Here is a 16,235-nt window from a genome sequence, read left to right on the forward strand (position 1 = left end):
AGCGAGTCGATGGACAATAATTGTAATAAAAGACTCTGCAGCATCAGGGCCAAAACAGCAAGGTTCCAGTGCAGCTTCTTTCCAGAAGCTGTGAGACTCTTGAACAATATACCTCAGCCCGAATACTGCCCCACGCCATCAAACTGGACTATTGATTCTTTGTCTATTGCTGCACTATTGAACCCAGATTCCTATATTCTTTTTACCTTCGCCAACCAAGGAGGAGGAGGAGGTTGTTTTTACCTGCATGTATGTATGTATGTATGTATGTATGTATGTATGTATGTATGTATGTATGTATGTATGTATGTATGTATGTATGTATGTATGTATGTATGTATGTATGTATGTGTGTGTGTGACCAGCTTCTCACAAAAACTACTCACTGAATTGCATGAAATGTTCAGGGATGATTTGTCAACATCCAAGGACCATTGATTAGATTTTGGGACGTTAACGACGAACCGTTTTCGAATAAATCCCCCAAAACTGCAAAAAAAAATTCTCTTACATGGGACCTGAGAAGGACCTCATGAAGGAGATCAAAGATCAGCGTCTGTTGCCATGGAGACGCTCCCTATTTTCACACAGTCATGTTCCTTCCTGACAGGTTAGTGAGCATTGATATGAGCTAACGGTGGCGATGCTAACTCAGTTCTTCAAACAAATGTGGCGTTGGCGAAGGTCTGCGCTCTACTGAGTGTCCGCTGTAGTTTATTCTATTTCATTTCATCATTTTATTCTTTAAAGTCTACGCCTGATGTGTGCTGCTGGTCCTGGGTAATATAGTTTGTTTACATGAGGAAGCATGTGAACAAACCTTTTGGCTCCTGTGCAGTGGAGGAGTTTGTCCTTGTTGAGTCTGCATCCTGTCTGCCAGCTTACTGACGAGATTCGCTGCTGCGGCTCGGCCCTTGTAAGAAATTATTTCAATCTTAACCATTCGTAATGACGATAAAGACCACCTGTCAATCTGTTCCATTTGAGTCTGTGTTGAGTTATCAAACTGGAATCTGTGCAAACATTTCCCGACCTCTCATGCGGACGATATCTCCCGCAAGCCGGCTGGACGTCATAGACCTTTGTGATCCGACTAAACTCTCCACAAAGAGAAAGTGTTTTATCCTCGTGTCCTTCAACTCTGACAGAGGCCGGATCAAACCTGGTTTCTGGTTTTGGCAGTCTTTCAGTTTCACACACACACACGCACACGCACACGCACACGCACACGCACACACACACACACACACACACACACACACACACACACACACACACACACACACACACACACACACACACACACACACACACACACACACACACCCATAAAACCACTTCAGAGTGGAATAATATTTATCCCCGCCCAGGGACAAATACTTTTCAAGCAGCAAACATTAGATGAACAGATGAATAGACTGTTAAATGGCTACATGAAAGTTAATTAGTGATTACTCATGCAGGAAAAAGTTCCCCTCTTCACCTCCCCTCCTGAATGATTCGCTTCATAAAATGTGAATTTCCATTCCGACCTGCCACCGCTCTGACCCTGTACATTGTGATTAGTGATTGAGCCGTTCATAGAGATAATCCATGGATCGCAGCCTTGTGGTGCAACTATTATATTTCTCCTGCTCACCACTGTTAAGCTGTGTCTTTATTAACGATGCAGCAGGGGAAAAAAACAAACCTCTTTGTGTGGGGCTGAAGCGCCGTCCTCGCTGTAATGGCCATTAAAAACAGTCGATGTGGTGACACAGCATGGAGGAGAAACAAACAAAGAGCAGAGGTAATGGATGTTTTTCAATGCAACTTGTACCTGTTTTGATGTCACAAATAGGGCACCCAGCGGAGTGGAATCACTGTTTTAACCCAACATTCAAACTGAATGTGTTTTTCAAAAGTGTCGAGCTGGATGGGAAAGTATCAGACAACATTGGGGAGCTTTGAATACCGCTTCTGTCTCTACAACCTCTCAGCCGTTTAAGATTTATTTGTAATTATTAGTGTTGTGGGGCGGCTGTGGCTCGGTTGTTAGTGGTCGTCTCTCAATCGCAAGGCTGTTTGATTCCCCACCTTCCCAAGTCGAAGTGCCCTTAAGCAAAACACTGAAACCTGAATTGCTCCCAGTGAATGGACTGAGCGCCCTGCATGGCAGCCGCAGCCGTTCATGTGTGAATGTGATTAACTGTAACGGGAGACCCAAGTCCTCTGGTTCAGCGCTTCGGACGGACAAGACACAGAGTCAGTTTCACCGTTCTCCATGTTACTGATTGCACACTGACACTTTGGCATCAATTTAGTGCCAAAAACACAAGCGCATAAAAACTGTAATTGCACACAGTTGGACCACTTTCTGCGCTCTGGCTGTTTCGGTCTGCGCTCGCTGTGACACCTGTGATCTGTCCGCACGCGGTGATGTTGAGTTTTGGCACTTTGGGGGCGGGCATTGCATAGACGGCCTCGTAATCCCCTCTCCTTTCTGATTGGTCACTTTAAACGTCCCTGTTTCCTGGTCATATAATTAATCACAGACGATCAATAGAATTAATGACTGTGGTTTTATTATTACTTAAAAAAAACAAAAACATTTAAGTTTCTGTGAACAACCCAGATTAAGGTAAGTGAGGCGTTGACCAGACGTCAGTTTAGCTGGCACAGTAAAAAAAAAAACAACCTAGTTCCATACATAGGTCCCAATATAAAATCAAATGAAATCTGAGAGATAACTATGTAAGACTAAAAGCCGATTCATTCTCCAAAAGATCAAGAAGAAGGTTTGGCACTCTGGGGTCTTGTCTCGTCATTTTCTTTGGCCGGCTCCTTCTGGCCGAAGAAATCTGGTTCGGCTTTTCCAACCGTCCGGGACGAAGTCGGTGCCGCACTGCCGAAACTTCAGCTCTGCCGTGTGCTGCGCATGCGTGTTCCAGCTCGCTAATGACTATCAGTCATATTTTAATCATGTTTAGCTTGTAACATCACTACTGTGCGAGCCCCACAGCTCGTTAACGTGTCAGTGGGTGGGCTTACGGGATGCACCTGAACGCATCACTCAAAGATGTCCGCTCCTGCAGTTATAACCAAACTAACATCGCGGCTCAGACAAAAACTTTCTCTGCAAAAACATTTTTTTTTCGGCAGCTGGCTGACGTCTCAGCCCAACTTTTCTTCTTCTTCTTATGGGTTCTTATGGGAGTCTGCAGGGGCCTTTACTTGCTCAGCCTTGATAGCCCCTACTGTACCTCTGACCGGGAAACAGTGACGCTTAAAGTGGCCAATCAGAAAGGAGGGGGGATTACGAGGCCGTCTATGCAATGCCTGCCCCCAAAGTGCCAAAACTCAACATCAAGGCTTGCAGAAAGATCCCAGGTGTCACAGCGAGCTCAGACCGAGACAGCCAGCGCACAGAAAGTAGTCTAACTGTGCGCGATTACAGTTTTTATGCGCTTGTGTTTTTGGCACTAAATTGACACCATACAACATACCAACACACATGAACACACCACATACACTCCACACACACTTTCTGCTGCGTTTTCAGGCTACAGTCCAGCTCTTCTGCCACTCGGCTCCTTCTGCCCCCGGCTGCGTAAGGCATTTTTAAAATGCTGCGTTTCACCCGTTCCCAAGGAGTCGAGGAAATTTCTAAAAGTTGTGTTGTCCCCGTTTCCATAGAGACGGCATCGAATCGAATTCAAAAAAGCTATGTTTCAAAAAGTTGTGTTTCAAAATGTTGCGTTTTCCGCCGTTTCCATGGAGACGTCATCGAAGCATTTCCCAAAAGGTGCTTTTTCCCTCATTTCCATGGAGACGACATTGGAGGGCTTCCAAAAAGTTGCATTGTCCCCTGTTTCTACAAAGATGGAGTGGGAGTGATTTTAAAAAGTTGCACTTTCCCTCATTTCAACAATATAAAGCAATTTCAAAAAGTTGCTTTCTCAGTGGCTCTCAGCTCCGCTGTCATGAAACCTGACAACCAAAATGCCATGAAAGTTTTCTATTTTTACTTGGAAACGTTTTTTTGTAAAGGAGAACTGAATAGCTTCATTGGGGTTAAACATGTTGATTCTATATAATGTATTTCTTCACTACGGGGCCTGGACCTTCCCCCTCGTCTCATTAGTGTATTTATTACCTGTTAGAAATGAAAGAAATATTCTCTCAGCGAGAAGTGAGAGCGCTAAGCGCTGCACCAACACCGCGAGGTTGAAGCTTGTCAGCAGCTGCTTCGTCCCACTAAATGTTCATAATGTTCTTCGGGGACTCACGACAAATAGAGCAGCTCCGCAGGTTTCGCCATCAGTAACATGTTGGTCATGTAGAATGACATTAAATTCAAACGGAAGTGAATTGAATAGAAGCGAACGTGCCTCCATGTTGGGGAGTAAATGGGTGTTCCACTGGAAGGCTGGGTTAATGTGGTGTCCACTTCCATTTCCCGCACATTAGCGCTGAGTGATTGCGACAGCTTTTCTGGGAGTTAAATTCCCATGGCTGTTTGTTCCCTGCAAGGTCCTCCACATCTGCGACTTGAGTGCGCATGAGCATGTGTGTGAGTGGGGGAGAGAAAGTGTCTGAGCTGGAGGGGAAAACAAAAAAAAAACTCTCAATCTCATTTGTTTGCCTTTCTGTTCTCACGTCTTCCCCTGCTCTGCTTATCTCAGTCGTCTTCTCACCCACACCCCTTCCACTGTTCTCTCTCCAACACACACACACACGCACACGCACATGCACACGCACACGCACACACACACACACACACACACACACACACACACACACACACACACACACACACACACACACACACACACACACACACACACACACACACACACACACACACACACACACCACGGAGCATAAACACCTGAGCAAAGTTGCACTATATTGCTCACCGGGAGTCGGATTGCAAAAAAAGTTTCCCGGTCTCCTTGTCTTGTTTTCAAGGTCTTGTTAAAGCGGAAGGCCCCCGGTGGAATATCGCTCCGATGTGTGCTGAAAGTTTAATCAAAAGGAAATGGGGCAGCGCGCCGTCGCTTCCTGCTGCTCAGGAACTTGCGGATGGACTCTTCCTGCGTGTCAGTGGCGCGACACACTGAGGAGGAAAGAAGGGGGAAGTTGAGTTAGCTGAGGTCCTTTACTGACGTTCTCCACCCTTCGTCTCTGTCCTGTGACAGTTACTGTACATCATTTTCACCTACAAGTCATCAGTGGCATCATCACTCGGTGTTTTGAACTGCATGCTGCTTTTCCACAGTTCGTAGCAAAGCTCAAGGCAAGGCAAATTTATTTATAGAGCACCATTCAAACACAAAAGCAATTCAAAACAAAAACATCAAGTTGCATGAAAAATTCAATGATTTGACTAATAGTAGAAGGTTTTTGTGAGGTCGAAGTGAGAGGTTACACTTTCCTCTCATCTTTGTTTTACCGAAACGTGCTTGTTTTTCTGCCTTATTTCTTTGGCTTTTTAGAAGAATAATAGAAGAATTTTTTCTTCAAATAAAGATTTTCGGAAGTGATGTAATGTAATTTGATTTTAAGATAAACTACAGAGAACAACCAGCAGTGTGGCAGGTTCTGACAGGCGAAACCTGAATTAGGGAACTTTCCGGTGCCGTTTCTATGAAACGTTGGCGAGTCTGACATCACCCAGAGCTTGTTAAATAGCGCGAGGAAAGAAATGTGTACAGCCTGTGATCCTGAGGTTCCGAGTGGTTCTTATTATGAGGTAAGCTTAACTGATTGCTGATGAAGTATCTTTAAATCACAGTGAGAAGGATTTAGACTCTTACCTCTCCCGATGAGAAAATACCACCGTCTCGACCAGAGGAGGTGTGATTCCCCCCAAGCACCTAAAAAAACTCTAATCACAGCCATGATTTTGGAAAATGCTTTTATTTTGGCTGTTTACTCGACAACATCTTGAAAAACTTGTTCGTTTCCATGAAAAATGCAGAATTGCAGAAAACGATGTAGTTTTCATGCCAGGCCACCAGTGGGTGCTGTAGTTAGTATTTGCAATGAAATCGCAAAACCATAACTCGTTTCCACGGACTCTGAGCGTTTTCACAAAGTTTTGTTTACAGTGATTCCGAGCACCATTGTCGTGCAAACGGACACCAAAAATGCCATAAAAGTTTAATTTTTTCAATTGAAAACATTGTCGTGTAAACGGGGCCTAAATTACTAACAAAACATTGTTAACCTCCGGAAGTGTGACGGCCATATTCATTGATCCTAACAGGGTGAAATAAGACATACGAGGGTTTTCATTGTCGTTTCTCGCCTGCTGACAGCAGTACGACAAGATTGCATTTTGTCTCCTGACTTAGAGAGCAAGAGAATTCTAGAATAAATAAAAGTGAAAGATAAACACAAAGTGCTCAGCTTGGGAGAGATTAAGTGTTACGTTAGTATTTCGGTGTCACTGCACGCGGCTTAACTCACAATATCCAGTGTAATTATAGACTTGTTGCTCTCATTTAGTCACATGTAATTGCATCTGGCTGACATACGACTGCAGACATAAATTATGATTGCGTGCGACGGTAACGCGGTCACGTTTGGGATTCAGTGTGGAACAATGACGCCGTGATTTATTGTTGTTTCCTGGAGCATTCGGCACCTCGGCCGACTGGCGCTGCTCTCTCTATCAATGTCAAAGCGCAACAGAAGCAGAACAGAGAGGCAGCAAACAGCTGGTGTGTGTGCCTATACGAGCATATATATATACACACACACGCGCTCCCCATTGCTCATCACAGTGGTTTGTTTGACTGTGCCGTGGCGTCAGCTAACAGCCTGGTTAATAGTTCCACGCAGTCAGACGTGTCGTTTGTATTCGCGGCGTTTCGCTAATTGCATCCTCCCATGGAGCTAATTAATTCACCATTGTGCTGTGATCCTGTAATATCTTGAGTCACTGCGAGTCGTCTCCAAAGCAGGGAGAGAATTTCATAAACGGCTGCTTTAGCATTTTAATGCAGGGCAACGAATCCCAGTTTATGGTGATGAGGGTGGAATGCGTTCTAGCAACGAAACCAAGTGTAATTTTCTTCAATCTTGTACAAATAAAGAGCTTTTTCTTTTCCCGTTTGTGTAAACCTCCAGCTGTCAGCGTAACATTTTGGGGAGAGAAGCTTGTGCAGCTTCTGGCTGAGAGACGATTGAAGTGGATTTAAAGGAGGTTTGTTTCTTGCAAATATGTGTGAGTCTGTATTTCCTCTTCTGGAAGCATTAAATATCACAGACAAAGATGATCGATTTCCCTCTTCTTTGAAATAAATACGTTTGTGGCTTAAAATAGCTTGAAGCCGAAAGACAAAGCACAGTTTATTAACACATACCAACACTAGTGGTTTTTCAGGGCTTTTATGAATGCTGATGAACACTGTTCACTAAATCCTATGATGCTTTAGAAGAGAATGGCTGTTTATTGTCTTTACAGTCCAACACATTACAGAAATGACATTAAAAAAAATTAAATTTTTGTTCAATACTCATATCTTTTACAAAATGTGTTTAAAATGTAAAAGTACACACAAAAGTACAAAAACATACATGTTAAAACGCTGAACATCTATAAGGAGAGATCAAAGAGCTGTAGTTCCTGGACGATTAAGGCTCCGTTTACACGGCAACAACGTTTGTTGTGTTTTGGGAGTTCGTTTTGGCGACAGCAGTGCTTTTGCATCGGCTGAAAACACAGCTTTTTGAAAATAATGCCAGCTCATGGCCTGGCGTGCGAACTGCATAATTTTCAGTGTTTCTGCTGTTGCCGTGTGAATGGACATCGTTTCTGTGTAAACCTGAAACTTTGCTGAACTGAAAACACAAAAACGATGCGTTTTCCCTTGAAGCGTCATGGAAACACTTTTTCTCAATGGCTGGTTTTGGTTTTGGCTGGTCATGTGTCATACAGGGTAGATACCATCTGTGGCCACTGGGTGTCACTGTATAGCTGCAGAAAGCTGCAGTGTTGCAGAAAAACCTCCATTACTGCTGGATTTGACTGACAGAGCAAGAAAAAACATCATGAACGTTGATGTGCAAAGGAAACCTTTCAACTTATTGTATAATTTGGCATAAAGTGAGTTTTCCTTATAATTTAAGTAAGATGAGCTGTAAACACACGGATCAGCGACCTCACGGTGTCTCTCTCTCTCACGTCTCTTTCAGGGCTTGAATCAGATGCGTAAAGTGACTCAGGTCGGACTGGACGGCGTCCGGAGGACCGACTGGCACGACTACGAGGGGATGAGGAGAGACGCAGCACGAGCAGGTGAGTCCAAACGCCACCAGTAGTTTAACTGCTTCACAGGAACACGCACGCACGCACGCACGCACACACGCACACACACACACACACACACACACAAACATGCCTGCATGCACACAGGCATATAAATATTCGCTCACATGTACGCACGCACACACACACACACACACACACACACAAAAACATGCATACTAACACGCACGCGCGGAAACATGCACACTCACATGCACACACGCATTCAGGCACGCACACATTGAAACATGCACACACACACACACACACACACACACACACACACACACACACACACACACACACACACACACACACACACACACTCACATGCACACACACAAAAACATGCACACTCACATGCACGCACGCACACAAAAACATGCATACTCACATGCACACACACAGAAACATGCACAACCACATGCACGCACACCCGCACGCAAAAACATGCATACTCACACACACACACACACACACACACACACACACACACACACACACACACACACACACACACACACACACACACAGCCTATTCTTCCCCTCTCTTCTCAGAACCGGGGCAAATCGATGCTGTGAATATTGTTGTGAGTTCATAATTAAACACAGTTAATCTTCTACAATAAGCATTGATTCTGCCTCGAGCCCCGAGCAGGGAAACACAGCTTTGTCTTCTTGTTACAAATGCAGGAGATTTAATTGGCTTTTATACGGTATTATGAGAAGTGACGAGGATTTGTGCGAGACTACAAAGTCTTCTGAGATCACACAGCAGTTATTGTTGGTAAATCAATGGTTCAGAGGTTTTCTTGAGAGAGGGAGACCGACCGGAACGGCTTGCCAAGCGAAGGGAAACTATTTTAAGCTCCGGCACTCCAGGAGTAAATGTACTGTTCACTTTCTTCTGAGACAGAAACGGGCGTCTCACAGCTGAGGCAGTTCCGCTGCTTGTATGGAAATAAGGTGCGTGGAGTCTACTGAAAGTTTCAGACGGAAAATAGTAAACTACAAAGTTGATGTGCATTCACTCAGCGAACATCTTCCATGACGCTTCATCCTGTTCAGGGTTGCCGGGTCAGGAGCCAATCAAGGCTAACTGTGGCCGAGGGCAGCTGCAGCGGTCTCATCACGTGGACTCCGCACCACAACAAAAACTTTCAATTTAAAGGTTATTATGGCACTGTTTCACCAGTCCGACCCGCTCAACTTAAATGTGTTTGACACCCCTGATTTATAGGGATAGATAAATTAGAGTGACCCAAGAACATCGGTGAAGATGAAAAACACGTCTCAAATTATTTCAAGTAAATAAAAAAAATAAATGAAATAAAATAAAATAATATATATATAAATTAGTATAATTTTTTTTTTAAAGTTTCAGAGTTGCCCGAGGAAGTGTGGGATTCTTAATTCCAGCAGTTTAAATAGCGGGTTTGTTATTCAGGCAAAAGTGCAACGTTAAATAGAAGAGTTTATCTCTGAAATGAGCCATTAAAGTGCGGAGTTATTTTCCACAGTTATTACCTTCAGGAATATAGACAGATCATTTCTGCCTAATGGGACACGGCGGCTCAGTTTAATTTGATGCTCTCCTCTGACTATAGAGCCTTCATGCGCGTGTGTGTGTGTGTGCGTGTGTGTGTGTCCATGTGTATGTGTGAGCATGTGTAGTGCATTGATGAGTGGCTAATGGAACATGCAACACAGTGTAATTTGATGCACTCCTGAAAGAAGCTCGAGCTGTGTGTGTGCGTGTGCGTGTGTGTGTGTGTGTGTGTGTGTGTGTGTGTGTGTGTGTGTGTGTGTGTGTGTGTGTGTGTGTGTGTGTGTGTGTGTGTGTGTGTGTGGTTAAAAGGCTGTTACAACCTGATTAGTTACATACCTGCGCGTACGTGTCACACATCTGAACCAAGTCCCGAATACGCTTCTTATCGATCGCCCCGTTAATGCAAAGTGTCTCGCGGTATGGAGCCGCACAACCACATGAATAATTCAACTGAAATCTCGTCTGCAAATATGTAGATTATAGTCTGGATGTTCCTCCTCCTTTCAATTAGCTGAAGTTTACTGTCTTTTTTCGATATTGAGCTTCATTTATTTTTGGTGTTTTTAAAGCTACAGTGAATAATATGAGTAAAGAAATGTCACGGACGATATGTGTGAAGCTGCTACATTGATAAAACATGACAAACTGGCTTTGTGCAGCTTTTGATGTCAATGTCAGACTTTTTTCCAGAATTCTTTTGTGTCTGAAACTTATTTATACAACCTCAAAAGTCTCCTAAGTTTTAGTGCCTGGCTTTATTTTTGATTTTGTTGCCATTAAGTTGTTGTGAATTTGCACAAATTGGGTGATTGTGCCCCTTTTCAAAGATAGCTTTCAGTTTGAGGCTCTGTTCAATTTTCAGTTGAAACAATTTTTTTAAAATTATGTCAGTTTCCAGGGAAAAGGGAAAAAAAAAAATGCTGAAAACGATGTAGTAAGCATGCCAGGCCACTAGTTGGTGCTGTTCTTTGTTTTTTATATTGAAACCAGACAAACGTGCGCAATGAACAAAATGCTCTAAACATTAACAATGGAAGAACACGGACATTCTAGAGGACAGACGACCAAGTTGGATTGTTATTTAGGTGAATCTCAACTATTAAACTACCAAGTCCAGATGTTTTCAAAAATGTACGTTTACACGGTGACGGAGTCGCAGTGTTTGCGATAATTTCCCCTTGGAAGCCATTTTCAAAAAGTGGCTTTTTCCCCCCGTTTTCTTGGAAACAGATTCTAAACAATTTCAAAAAGTTGCGTTTTCTCGTTTCCATTGAGTCAGAGTCAGAACCTCGGAAGCCATTTTCAAACAGTCGTGTTTTCCGTGGCGCTGAGCAGCGTCGTCATGGAAACGGATCTCCAAAACGTCACGGCTTTCCAGTTCTCGATTGAAAATACTGTCATGTAAAAAAAGTTTGCAATGCAGCTCCGTCAGTCTTGCTGTGTCAGGAAGCTTTTGGAGTTAACCTTCAAGCTAATGTCAGCTTTTAACGTGGAGGAGTTCTAACGTCAGACTCCTGGTCAGGAGACGCCGCGGAGACGTTACTCCCTCTCCAGGTGTGTCAGACTCTCCAGGTATATCACTTTAACTGATGCAGCAGTTTGTGAGCATCATGACTGGAAGGCCTGCGTCGTTTATTCATCAGTTACTGGAGCTTAAAGTTCTTCTCTCAATGATTCAGCAGATATGCGAAATACCAGAGGGAATTTATTTCAGCAATCGATATATAGGAAAGACTGGAATAAGTGATGTTTTGCAATACGACTGAAAATTATAGTGAAAAGCAGCTTGATGCCACATTGTAGCCTTGAGATATTTTCTCCACTAATTAAGGGGAGCAATGAAATGGCTATATATATATATATATATATATATTTTATCTTATGAAACTAAGATGGTTATAATCTTATTTTAATGTATTTTTAACATTATGCATTTAACATATAACTTTCTTATCTTGACAAATTCAGGTTACAATTGATTTGATACCAGCCTCAGATCAAACAAGAAAAACAAAGTTTTGATACAATTAAGTAATTTCAAGTGATATATATATATATATATATATTTTTTTTTTTTAATCCCACGAACACAAATCAATTCTGAATAAATCTGTGTGATGCGCTCCGTCATTCTACCACCAGAGGAGAACTGAGTTCTCCGGCCGGTGACACAAGCGGTTCTAGTTTAATAACATCCATAACTGACCACATTACCATTGCCATTAATCAGAATAATTGGCTATAAATTATTCTGAAAATGGAGGTGCCCGTTTTCTCAATCCCACAGTTGATTTGACTTAAGTGGAGGCATTATTGATAAATCCAGCCGTCCTGTCAGTCCTGTCTTCGTGACTTTATGTCAGAGAAGAAGGCTTTTTTTTTTTTTTTACATTAATGAGGTTTTGAGAGAAACTGGATGAGTCCCACTGTTTGTTAGGCTCTGTGAATGTAAACAATGGTGTTTACTGTTGTTTTGTCGTTTGCTGCTTTGCCAGGTAACGGTGAACAGGGAAAGCCTTTTCCTCTGACGGAAAACGACCGTGTGGATCAGGCTTATCGGGAAAATGGCTTCAACATTTACGTCAGCGACCGGATCTCCCTGAACCGCTCGCTCCCCGACATCCGACATGAAAAGTGAGTCCTGTTTGTTTGTATAAGAGGTTGTTTGTGTCGAAAAGACTTTCTGTGCACGTTTACATGGCAACGGTCTAAAAAAACCCAATGTCTGTTTACACGGAAAAGGCAGACACGCTGAAACCGATGTCGTCGGCATGCCAGGTCACGAGTTGGGGCTGTTGGTTGCTTCTTTAATAAAAACCGCACACACATGCAGCAGAACTATTCACTGCATGCACAGTGATTAAAGAAATGGCTGTTTTCTCCTGTTTCCACGGAGACAGTGTTGACAAAAAGTTACGTTTTCCCCCATTCCCTCAAAGATAAAGTCAGAGTGTTTTTAAAAAGTTGCATTTTCCCTTGTTTTCACGGAGCATATTCATCACCTTGGAAACTGCTACAAAACAAATTGTGTTTTCAGTGGCTCTGGCCACCATTGTCACATAAACGGACACCTAAATGGTCAAAATTGCATTTTCATTTATAATCGTTGCGGTGTAAATGGACCCTCAAACCAAAACATGACCCGTTGTCCATCACCAGCTCGGGTTAAGTTAGATAAAGTGTCTATAAAATATAGAAAACTTAATCCAAATTACATGGGGACATGACTTTTCATTTTGTTTACTTGACCAAATTTGCCACAACCAACCAGTCAAAAGGGACTTCAATTGAAGTTCTGAGGTAAACTTTTGTGTGTTGAATAGACTTATTGGATAAAAATATTTGTAAGTTAGTGGAATGCCTGCAGGTTTGGCAGGAGCAGCAGGTCACTGAGCGGTTGTGTTGTGCAGTGTTTGTGTGGGATTACCCACGGAGCCACGCTGCATTGGAAAATAGCGAAAGAAGCCAAACTTCTCAAGCGAAACCTGTCCAAACTTCCTGTGGACCCTTTCAATCTCCAAATGAAATTGTGAAATGCCTTTAATCACAGCTTTTCTTTTGCTTGACAAGAACTTTCCTCTGACTCTTGACCCTGCCTTCGTTTTCATGCAGAAAGCAGCTTTGAACCTCTCCTTTCCGCCCGGCTCCCCAGCAGGACGGCTTCGCTTTTATCTGTGTTTATAAAAGCAGCTGCTCAGTGACCCAACGTCTTTTGAGCGACTTGTGTGTAATGACGGGTGGCTCGGAGTGAAAGCACCGTCTCCCAACATCCAGGCAAGGGGAGGCTCTGTACTTCCTAAGAGAGGCAGGGGAGGGGATGAAATGCATTGGCTTGTTAAACATATGCAGGTTACATTTCTCAACAAGTCTTAGTCACGTCTCAGATCTGCTTTTCCACATTGACTTTAAAAGTCTTCATCAGTCAAACATGGCCAAACTTACTTTCAGTGAAGTTATGGATGTTAGAAGATGATATCAGAGATGATAGAAATAGCACACAATTTCCTTTATGTAATTTTGTTCTGCCTTCAAAACTGTATTTTACAATTTTCCCTTAATTTACAAGTTGACATATTCATTTGATATAAAGCAGCGAGTATATCAGAGCAGCAGAATCCATTCATTTAATCATTCATCCATTCATTTTTTATGCAGATTAATGGTTAAAGTTTTGGAGATAAATTTATACTGGCTTTAGTGTAAAGCGCCATGACTCTTTCACTCACAAACATCTAACTTTGCGAAGAATTTAGCATTTGGTTTTTAACAATTATATCTCAACAAAGATTCACTGGGGGAAGAATGACACTCAAGCTCAACCTTCCTCACTTAGGCCCCAATTACATGACAACCTTGAAAACAGAAAACTTTCATTGTGTTTTGAGTGTCTGTTTACATAACGATACTCGCAGCCACCGTAAATGGAACTTTTTGAAAAACGATCCAATTCTACTATTTTTATTTGTCACACACACATAAAATACGGACTTTATTTATATAGCACCTTTAAGAGCCGTTGTTCACAAAGTACTTTCACAGTAAAAACACACAAAGATAAAAAAAGTGATGCGGTACATGAGGAGACAAGCAATCAATAAAGTAAAATACCAAAATTACAGATGGCAACACACCAAAGGTGGCTAAAAAGACAGAACATGTATAAAATAAACCGGGCAGAATTTTGGGTGAAAATAAATCAATGGAACATAAAGACATAAAAACATAAAATAAAAGTCTATTAAAGCGAGTTTTTAGAAGTGATTTAAAAATGTTTAAGTCTGGCAGTGAATGGACTTCACTTATACTGTATAGTAACTCAACTCTTAATCACATTCACACACCAATGGAGGCTGCGAACATGGAAGGTGCCGTCACGCCAATGGGACAAATTTGAGTTTCAGTATGTCTTGCTCAAGGACATTTAGGCGTGTGGACAGACAGAGAGGGGAATCGGACCTGCAACCTTTCGATTGGGAAATGACAGCTTCACTAACTGAGCCTTGATGCCGTGAAATGCAGCGACTGTCCACCAGTCTATGAATATGAAAACATTTCAAAATAGGCAAAATATGTAGAATACAAAAGGAAAACACAGACAATAGAGAAAAAACCCCATAAACAGATAAAACTATAGTACATAGTTTTCAACTGTCTTAATGACTTTAACCGTTTGATGGCTCAAAATCTTCTCCAACTAAATCAGTCTAAAAATAATTCTCTTCAACCCCCCAAACTCACACAATAGTCTGTCTGTCAACAACCTCGGTCCATTATCCTCCAACGTAAAGCCAGCTGCCAGAAATCTTGGAGTTTTATTCAATCCTGACCTCAGATTTGCTCCCAACAACAAAAAGGTTATCCAGTCCTGTTTCCTCCAAAGCCGACTGAACAAAACATATTCATTCTCTCATCTTCACCTGCCTCGACTAGTAACTCCCTTTTATCTGGTGTCCCTTCAAAGCTCCTTTATCACCTCCAACTTATTCAGAACACAGCAGCTCGGCTTTGTTGGGATTTATGGTTGGTTATTAGCATTAGATTACTGTAAGTAATCGATTACTGAAAGTAATAAATCACTGGAATTATTAATGGAAGTAAACTGTCCTTTATGCATTAACGACTCCTAAAGTAATTGAGTAATTACTCAAAATCAATAAATTATAAAAAATAATTAATTAATGACAGATTATTAATTAGAATAAATTTGTTATTTATTCATTAATAACAAAAGGGGGGCACCACCAGAGAATCTGGAAATAGCTAATTACCAAAATATCAGTCTTGTTTGGAAAAAGGCTTATTTAAGTTAGTTAATATTTCTGTGAAAAAATAACAATCTTAATTAAAAGCGAAGGTGTGAGATCCGAGTACAGGCTGTTACAAACCAATGAATGTCAACAATAAATACACAACAATCACCAAGAATCGTTCAATTTAGCTAACAGGCGTTTATTAACAAAAGTGTATTAATTCATAAATAATTCTGAAATCATCTCATAAATCGACACATCTAAGTAGCAAACGTCATCTAACACGTGACAGCGTGACGGTTGCTTAGCGACCAGATAAACAGGACACCCGTCGGGGTGGGGTGCGGGGGCCGGGTTCCACAGAGCCAAAATGGTGGTCGTATTTCACCGGAGCAGAGCCGAGTTGCTGTGGTGACGGAAAGACGCTTTCCGTCCCGTGGCGACACTGGTCTGCGGTGTTTATCTGGTATTAAGACGCACAAGTTTTAACTGGATGTCAGAACACGCAGTTAAAACTGCCCGGAGGTGACAAGCGGCACAATGTAGCAGGATGGTTGTTACTTGTCTGTGTGTGTGAGTGTTCATCTGTGAGCTGATCAGCACGAGTGGTGCGGTGTCGTTCTCTTGAGGCCGAGGCAAC

At 42.3% G+C, this 16,235-nt stretch overlaps 1 protein-coding gene across 1 annotated transcript in view; it reads left to right on the forward strand.

The window, feature by feature from the left end:
- Positions 1–16,235, forward strand: part of LOC308121349 (polypeptide N-acetylgalactosaminyltransferase 10-like) — an 83,792-nt gene that overhangs the window by 16,771 nt on the left and 50,786 nt on the right. Inside the window, exons 2-3 of the mRNA XM_080482530.1 lie at positions 8,185–8,287; positions 12,341–12,479. Of these exons, the coding sequence (XP_080338656.1) occupies positions 8,185–8,287; positions 12,341–12,479 (242 nt within the window). The remainder of the gene's footprint in view (positions 1–8,184; positions 8,288–12,340; positions 12,480–16,235) is intronic.

This window comes from Lipophrys pholis (genome assembly GCF_963383615.2).
Source record: "Lipophrys pholis genome assembly, chromosome: 16".
In the NCBI taxonomy this organism is placed as follows: domain Eukaryota; kingdom Metazoa; phylum Chordata; class Actinopteri; order Blenniiformes; family Blenniidae; genus Lipophrys; species Lipophrys pholis.